The sequence below is a fragment of the Empidonax traillii genome, unplaced genomic scaffold (assembly GCF_003031625.1).
Source record: "Empidonax traillii isolate 1590-97213 ecotype Southwest subspecies unplaced genomic scaffold, ASM303162v1 scaffold579:size954524, whole genome shotgun sequence".
Taxonomy (NCBI): Eukaryota; Metazoa; Chordata; class Aves; order Passeriformes; family Tyrannidae; genus Empidonax; species Empidonax traillii.
The window spans coordinates 829,552-838,553 of NW_020955772.1; the positions used below are offsets into that span (position 1 = coordinate 829,552).

The window sequence follows — 9,002 nt, forward strand, 5'->3', positions numbered from 1 at the left end:
CTTCTTCAGGCAGGGTCAGCTCAGGACCCCAATGACAGCAGCCTTCCCATCCCAGCATCTCGAGCCCTGCAAGAGGATGGGACTGACCATATGGTGTCCCCACACCACAGACACCACCGGCCTCCTGTGCTCTGAAGGGAGGCTGTCTCCTCGCACAAGAACGCACAGTTTGGCTGACATGTCCTCCTCACCCAAATGTCTCAGCTTCCACCCTCCCAGCCCACCCCTATGGCAGCCCCAAGGGGCTCAGAGCATCCTTTGGCCCTCCCCAGACTGCCTGCACCCATGGCTGGGCATATGCCAGGCCATAACCTCCTGCTGAGGCCCCTCCTTGCCTGGGGCAAGGCAGCCATCCCATCTCTCTTGGCCATCCCACTCAGCATGGCCCACAGGAGAGGGTGGGCACAGGGGCAGAGGGACCCAGCCTCCCCCAGACCCATCACCCACGTCACACAGGGGCTGTTCCAGCTCTCAGGGAGCCCGAGCACACACACCCATCCCAACATTTCCCAGGGCTGGCAGGGACTGCAGGGCAGCCACTCACAGATTGGGGGGTCACCAGGAGCTCCTGTCCCTCCAAGGCAGGGAGGCTGCCTGCAGACCCTACAAGGAGCCTCTCCCCTCCCAAGGAGGCTGCCCAGCCAGGCAGGGCTGGTTTCCCAGGGAGCAGAGCCAGGGAGCAGTGGATGGAAGAGTTCCATGGGATTTTCCCTCTCTGTGCCAGGCCCTGGAGGCTTGGAGCCACACTACCTCTTGCCCACCTTTTCTGCAGAGGGGCAAGGCTGCCCACTGCAATGCTGGAGAGGGGCTGGGCACTGCCCCCCTCACCCAGCCAGGGCCATCAGCCACCACGGGCTGGCAGAGGCTGGAGCTGGCAGAGCCCACCAGAGGCACAGCCCAGCTCTCTGGATGAGCCTGCCAGGACAGGTGGGCTGGGCAAGCCCAGACAGCGCCTGGCTCCTCTCCCCACATTGCCTGCATTCATCCTGTTCCCATCCCCACTCCTTGCATCACCTGTGTTCACCCCACTCCTGTTCCCACAACACCCCACTCCCCACATCACCCCGCTTCCCTTCCCCTGGCATTCAGCCCACTCCCATCCCCACAGCACCTGTGCTTGTCCTGCTCCCATCCCCACACCCCCCACGGCCCCCATACCTGCTCCCATCTCCCTCCAGCCCCCCCCCAGAACTGCAGGAGCACCTTCCCAACAGCCCAGCCTCGCACACAGCCCCTCTGCCAGCCTTGCTGTCACCTCTGCTCCCTGCCCACTTCACTCTCCTTTGCCCCAAACCTGTCTTCCACGCTTTGCTGCTGCCCTGTAATCCCACCAAGCAGCACAGGGCAGCCAGAAGGAGCAGCTCTCACATCTTCCTCTGCTCCCCCAGGTCACCTCAGGGGTCAAGGACACCCCAGGCATCACAGGGCCAACAGGCAAGGCGGTGTGTGGCACATGGGGCGCAGTGTGGCACTGTGTGGGGCACTCAGCTTGGCCAAGCAGCTCCCCAGGATAGGATCAGAGCAACGTGCTCCAGGTTTTCCCACATCTCCAAGCCAACAGTGCAAGCTGCCCACACCAAGCAGGAGCCAGCAGCTTCCTCAGGCCCGAATCCCATGGGGGGGATCTGCCCCCTTGCCCACAAAGGGATCTCCCAGGTTCATCCCCACCCCGAGCACAGGGTCCCAGGAGAGGGCTGGCTGCCAAGGGCTGGCTCTTTGCACACAGGTTACGTTGGACCCAAACCAAGACAAAGTTCAGCATTTAATTATTGTGGCGGGGAAGCGGCTCAGCAATCAGAGAAAATTGAATCAGGCTCCCCCGGGGACGGCCAGGTCTGGTCAGCAAACGTTGCAATCAGGAGATGTAGCCAGGCACCTCCCAGCAGGAGTGAGCACAGCACGGAGCCACCTGTGCCACTGTGCCCCAGTCAAATCCTGCCAAGGCAGCGCTGGGGACCAGCACTGGGGTGAGACAGAGCTCCTGGCCAGCCTGGGGACACCCCACAGAGCTGGGGTGCACCCCGAGGCTCACTGGGGACGTGCCTTCAGCCCACATCCATCCCCCGAGGAAGCTGCCCCAGTACCACCCAGCCTGCTCCCCTGCAGGGCAAACCCCACCGCCTTGGACCCAAGAACCCCACGGGCTCCTCCTAATCCTCCCACTCCAGATTTTCCCAGGCTTAGAGAAACCTTTAAATCAGGCCTTGGCAGGCGCCATGTGCTGCTCATTAGCTCTGGCAGGAGCACGTGGCGCTGAGTTGCACCATCTGCTCCCAGCCGAGACCCGTCTAGGGCAGGGATGAGGGATGCTCTGCCTGCTCAGGGCCAGCACTGGGGACACCCAGCCCGTGGCAGAGACCAGCAGGGCCCGGGGGGATGCACAGGGTGGTGCTCTGCTCAGCCTAGAGGGGAGCAGGAACACACCGAGTTTGGGGTGTCCCCAGATCCCCCCTAAGCGACTGGCCACGCCACGGGCTGTGTGCAGGACCTGCCCGAGGGGAACACCACGAGGATGTTTGCAAACAACAGCCCCAGGGTAGTCACTTGTAAATGGCTGCAGTGTCCCAAAGCCCCAGGCAGTGCCCCTGCCAGGCAGGGGGGGGAAGCACACGTGTGGCAGCACACACAAAGTGACACATGACCCAGCAGGGCCCCCACTCCCTCCAGCAGGAACAGCCCACCAGCTTAGCAGCAGCTTCAGCAACTAACAGAGAGCAAAAGGAAATCATCATTCACCAGGAGACCCAGGGCCTGATGGGCCATCAGCCTGACCCTTGGGGCACAGGAATGTCACGGGTCCCATGGAGACAGCCAGGCAGGCTCCCCCACCCAACTCTGCCCCCCCAAGTGCTGAGTCTCACACTTCCTCCCAAGCCAGTGAATCACATCCAAAGGCTCCCTCCCTTTCCCAGGAGTGCCTGTGAGGTCCCCATGTCCCAGTTCCACCCCAGCACTGGTGCACCCATACTGGAGATAAGGCTTTCCCAGAGCTGGCACGCTGGCAGCCTCCCGGCACGCTCTAATTGCCGCCGGGAAAACAACAACCCAATCTTGGCAGAAGATGCTGCAGACCCAGAGCGCCCACAGGGAGCATCAGAGCAGCTTGCCCACAAGACAGGGCAGGTGACACAAAAGAGGTGCTTCTCCAGCCCCTCCCCCCCAAAAAAAAATAAATGCCAAGCCCTTGGCCAGCAGGATGCGGGATGCTGCAAAGCACCCAGGAGCAAACCTGGTCCTCTGGTTGGGCAGGGAACAGGGAATGCCTTGCCCTGATGTCTCCCTCAGGCAGGTGCAGCCTGAAATAATGGATGAGCAGAGACCACAGCACCATGGACTAAGAGACTACCCCACAACAAGAAGGCAACGTTGGGTCAAGGAACTCAGTGCTTGGAGGGCAAAGGAAGACAAGGAGGAGGAGCTCAGCTCCAGCCTTTCCCCTGCCAGTATCCACCATCTCCTCCCAGACCAGAGCGGGCATGGAGACATTCCACTCTGCCAAACAAAGCCAGGCATGGGTGGTAGGCAGAGATGTCCCCAGCCCCCATGGGGTTCCATGGAGTGCAGGGACAGGGGAGCTTGGGGCCAGGCTCCACTACAGCAGGCTGTGACAAGAAATCTTCCCTGCCATGTTCAGGCTCCAGGGAGCTGCAGAGTGGGGGAAGGGTTTCCACTGGGATCCCCAAGACCTCAGGCTCAGCCCTGAAGCCTCGCTTGGAAATGGGGGTGATGACTGTGTGGCATCCACAGGGAAAGAGCAGAGGGGCAGGCCCCAGGCAAGATGAGGTGGCCCCCAGACACACAGCAGTGCAGAGCCAGTGGGGATATGGGGACATGCCAGGGCAGTGCTGGACCAGCTCCTGCTCTGCCCAGAGTGAGACAGGGTGGCAGGCAGGCCAGTCCCCTTCCCTCCCACCAAGCCAAAGTAAAACCCATCAGCGACTGACCCGGGTGCACAGTCGCTCCCAGCACGACCATCCCTTGCAGCAGATTCCAGCAGCAGCTGCCCTCACAATCCACCACATCCCAAATCTGCCGGCTGTTTAACCAGCAGCACGGAGTGTTTTGACAGCCTCCAGCAGGAAACAACCCCCTGGGACCACCGGGGCCAACCCCCCGCCGGCAGGAACAGTAGGACAGCCACTGGCCAGGGCTGGTTCACACCAGGCTCACGGGGGTATCGCCTTCCCTCTCCTGGGGCCAGGAGCCATGTTCCTGACAGCTTTGTTTGGGGCTTCATCTCCTGCAATTTTCTCCTGCCTCCAGTTTCACTGCTGAGGTCGCAGCTGGCTCTGTCCTCTGGCTAATCCAGCCTCGGCCTCCCAAGATCCCGAGGCTCCATGGCATTCAGTGAAATCCCCTGCCAATGGGTGATGTGTGCAGGCACCAAAACCCTCCTCAAGCTGCTTTGCTGCTGGTACATCTGGTGGGACCACGAGGTGCAGCCTCGCGAGGCTCTGGCCCCTTTCTGATGTTTCCACTGTAAAAGCAGCAGCTCACCTGGATGGGCTCAGCCCTGCAGCAAAACAGGCACAGGATGGCAGGGGGGTGGGGGTGGAAGGAAGGGGCGGGGGGCACTACCAGGGCTGAGCTGCCCTCACTAGGGGCAAAGGATGGAGAAACGGGCTGGGGATGCTCTGCCCATCCAGCACCCTCAGGATAAAACAGCCTCTTAAGACCTTTCCTTCCTGGGATCAGGGCTGCTCCCAGCCCCTGCAGATGGGAGATGGAGCACCCTAGGGCTGTGCCCCACACCAGGATGGGCTGTCAGCCTCATCCCACAGGAGCCAGGCACATCCCATGCCTTGGGCTGGAATTGCCTTATCTCTCCCTGCATGGCCCTGTGACATCTGAGCAAAAACCAGCCCAACATCAGTAGGACTAGGCAGGAGAGTGTCCCATGCACTGCCCCACAGTGACCCCCTGGGACCACATCAAAGGGGCTCTGAGCTGCAAGAGCAGTGGGTGGGCAGCAGGCACCAAGCTGTACCCCCACCTCTCCCCACTGGAGCCCTTGGAGAGCACGGACACTGGCCTGGCACAAGCTGGGTTGAGACCACCTCTCCAGCTGGACCCAAATCTGTCACAGAAGAGATGGTTTGAAAAGGGCTACAACACACCCACCTCCTCAGGGACTGACCCCAGCTGGTGCTGGAGACTTCAGATTCACAGAAAGCATCCCAGTAGGCAGAGATGCCAGGACTCTGGCAGGGCTAGAGCCCAGCTGATCCCACCACTTGGCCTTTCCCAGCTCAGTCCCTCAGCCGAGGACCCCCCAGGACGATGGCTGGATGAGTCTGTCCCCTCCTCCTTCCCAAGGAGGAGTTGGGGGTCACTCCCTGGGGCAGAAGCCAGCACGGGACTGCCCTGGTGGAGCACAAAGCATCGCAGCGGGAGTGTCTGCGAGAGCAGCAGAGCACTGGAGGTTGCAGGGTTTAAATAAACTTGAAATCCGACTCAACTTCCTTCCCCAATTTCACAAGCTCCGTTTCCTGCGTCTCCGCGGCCGGCCACGCGTGCTCAGTGCCACGGGCAGCTCTGGCACAGGGGATGCCACTTTCTCTCTCTCTGATGAGCTGGCCAGTTTGGAGGTGCCCTCAGGGAGCAGCTCTGCAGCCAGACAGGCTGCTCAGGCCTCCAGCCAAGGAGTTTAATGGCCTCTGGGGGTCAATACGTGCCATCAGCCCTTCCTGACACTGCAAAACCGCTCGTGCGCCCAACAGGGCCGAGCTCCGCTTCCTGCAACCGGCACGGGGAGTCCCCGCTCCCCAGCCCCACTGCAGCTGCCAGAGCTGCCAGCACCCGACTGCAAGCCTGGAGGGGGGACTGCTGAGCCTGCAGGCACGAGCCTTAAACCCCTGGCACAAGCCTCAAATCAAGGCTGTGCTCCTGGACAGAGGGCAAGGAGCGGGGGGAGCTGCTGCGCCGGCTGCGCCGCAGCCACCCTTTTGAAGGTCACCTACAGAAGGAAGCGGTAGTTGCTGCCTAAAGGAGTGTGGGTCCCCAGCCCCAGCCCCCTAAACTCAGCACCATCGTGGCAGGCAGCAGCTTCCTGCTGACACCGTTACCCCAGCGCGGGGCAGGCGGGCACCGGCCCCGGCGGTTCCTCCCCACGCCGGAGCCAGCGAGCTCAGCCGCGCCCACGGAGCCACGAGTCAGACCCGAGGCTAAGGGGCAAGCGAAGACAGACCCTGCTGGCGGGGAAGGCGGCGGCCGGGGCAGGACCCAGCCCTGCCCTTTGCAGACAGTGCAGGTCTGAGCTGCAGGTACAAGGTACAGGGACAAATCAGCCCCTGGGCCAGGAGCAGCTGCTGGGCCTGCATTTCCCTCTGCTGACGGCAGCGTTGCTGCAGGTACTGGCCATTTCCCTCCTGGCACGCAAGAAAGCCTAAATAATGCCCCTGCACTCCAGTACCTGGCTCAGAAACCGGATCCTTTGGACTCCCAGTGGGAATGGGGCAGATGGGGGGCTCGAGGGGAAGATGGGAACCTGTGAGGTCGACAGTGAAACACCACAGCGTCGCTTCCTGCCTCCTCCTGCCAGGCCAAGAGAATCAGCAAGAACTGGGGTGCACAGCTCCAGCACCCCTGCTCCCCTGTCCCCACTCCTCCCACCCTGAGGGCTCTGTGGGACCACAGAGATGGGTCCTGGTGGCCTATGGCACCTCTTGACATCAGCTGGACTGTCCCCAATCTTTTGACCCCATCAGCCCACGGTGCCTTCCTCCAACACCCCCATCGCTTCTCCAGTGTCCCTGGCCCTTCCCCAGGTCCCCCCTCACTCCCACCAGCAGCACAGACACACAGACCCCGAAGAAATGGCACAGCTGGTCCATTCACGTTATTATGAAGGGACAAAAGGGGAGCTTTGATCCGTGTCCTGCCGCACCCCAGAGGCATTCAATCCCCTCCACGCTCCGATGGCCAAGGGAGGCAGATCTAGGGCAGGTTTGCTCCAAGGGTGGGGGGTCCTGGAGACTCCCCCAGCCCAGCTGCTCCACCGGCAGGGTGTCACCAGCGCTCACAAAGGAAAATCCCACTCTGCTCCCAGCACAGGACAGGAGGGGACCCAACCCAGCCCCCCGGGGCTGGTGTGGCAGAAAAGGCGGGTGGTCCACAGGGAGAGCAGCTCGGCCCTTGCACACTCAGCCCTTGCACACTCAGCCCAGCCTCGCAGCCACCTTCCTGCACGGCGCTGCGACCTGCAGGCTTTGTCTGGCAGCCTCCCTGCTCTCAGCTCTGCTCCTTTGTCCTCCCGACTCACCTCCACCACTGCATCGCCCCAGCTGCCTGGCTCCCACCGGCTGCACTGAGTGGGATGCTGGCTCAGTCCCTCAAGGAAGGGACGGGAAAGGGTTGGACCTGTCCCCTCTCCCCGGTTCCTCACCATGGATACTCCAGCCCCACTGCAATGCTGCATATCCCAACCACCTCCCGGCTGCGATCCTTTCCCCCAGCGCCAGCCAGCCCAGTATCCCACTGCTGGCACATCCCTGAGGGATTGGGAGAGTCCAGCAGAAATGACCCCGCAGCCGCCATCCCGAGTGGCACCCACCCCACCCCCCGCACGATGTTAAAAGGCATCATCCCGAGACAAGAAGAGGGGAACAGTCTGGCCAGGAGGAAATCTCCACCCCCAGCGCCGGCATCACTCGGTTCCCGGGTCAATGTCCTGGCACGGACACTCTGCCTTGGCACAGCCCACCCTGCCCCTGTGCAGGCACCCCCAGCAGCACACGCAGCAGGGGCTGCCGTCACTCCTCCTGCAGCTCCCCCATCCTTCACAGCCACAGCCTGGCCTCAACCCCCGGCTTCTCCAGAGGAGCACGGCAGAAAATCCCCTCCGGCTGCTCCCTGGGCGGGCAGGCTGGAGGGGCAGGGGGAGCTGGGAGGCGTCCTGGTGCACACACACACACACACACACACACACACACGCGTGCACACACGCACACAGCCCTGCACACTCGCATGCACAACGCACACCCAGCCCCACACCCACCCGCTCTCCCTCCATCACTGCCGCTGCACCAGCAGCATCTTTTGTGCTCCCGCTCTGCCCAGGCAGGGCCAAGGCAGTGCCCCCCGAGCCCCGCCGGGCTCGGAGGCCGCCGGCAGCTCCCTCTGCGAGGTGCGGGTCTGGAGGCGCATTGTTCCCAGCACAAAGACACCGAAATGCCGCATCGTTCCCCTCACCACCCAGGGACCCCCACCCCGCCCCCCCGGCATCCCGGTGACACCTCGGGGAGGGAAACCAAACCCACCCGCGCCGCAGCCGGGAGGTGCCCAGGCCGGGTGGCAGGCGGCTCTGCCGGTGGAGGGGTCGGGGGATGGTGGGGCGGGGAGGGGGGGAGGCCAGCGCGGAGCTGAGCGACGCGGGAGCCGGTGGGGAGAGAGGGGGGGAGACACCCCGAAACGGTGCGGAGAGAGAGCGGCGGGAGGGGAGAGTGAGGGGTGCGGCAGAACCCGGCTCGGGGGAGACGGGGAAGGGGGTCTCACTGCCCCGGGAGGGGCACCCGCCCCGCACCCGCGGCCGCAGCGCCCGCCCCGCCGGCCGGGCATCGGTACCGGGGCGCGCACCCAGCTCCCTGCGCCCACCCCCCGGGACGCACAGCCCTCCCGACGCCGGGAGCACTGGCCAACCCCCACTCCCCCCCCCCAGGAGCTCACCTCACGGCCACCTTGACGCAGCTGTCCGGGGTCGCCATCGCCCCGCGCCGCCACCGCGGCCGCCGCTACCCGGGAGCATCCGCGGGGCGGGGGGGCGGGGCCGGCCCAGGTGCAGGGCGGGGCCGGGACGGGGCCGCGCCCCCCCGAAAAAAAAAAAAAACCCAAGCGCGAGCACGAGGGTTGGGGGAGTGTATTGTGTACGCGCAGAGACCTGCGGACGGGCTCGGGGCTGTTCTCGCTCTCACACGCGCAGTTACACTCGCACTCGCACCCGTCAATCGTCGCTGCCCCCTACAGGGGCTGCTTCGGGTGTACCGGGGCTGTTCCGGCTGTATCGG

General features: G+C 63.6%; 1 protein-coding gene across 5 annotated transcripts in view; it reads right to left on the reverse strand.

Moving 5' to 3' along the window:
- KIF21B (kinesin family member 21B) overlaps window positions 1-8,754 on the reverse strand; it is a 34,765-nt gene extending 26,011 nt beyond the window's left edge. For all 5 annotated transcript variants that reach the window (XR_003572806.1, XM_027898113.1, XM_027898112.1 and 2 more), the window contains exon 1: window positions 8,665-8,754. Coding sequence is in view for 4 of the 5 variants with exons in the window: in XM_027898113.1 (XP_027753914.1) it covers window positions 8,665-8,702 (38 nt within the window). In the remaining variant the exon portion in view is untranslated. The remainder of the gene's footprint in view (window positions 1-8,664) is intronic.
- Between the last annotated feature and the right edge of the window lie 248 nt (window positions 8,755-9,002).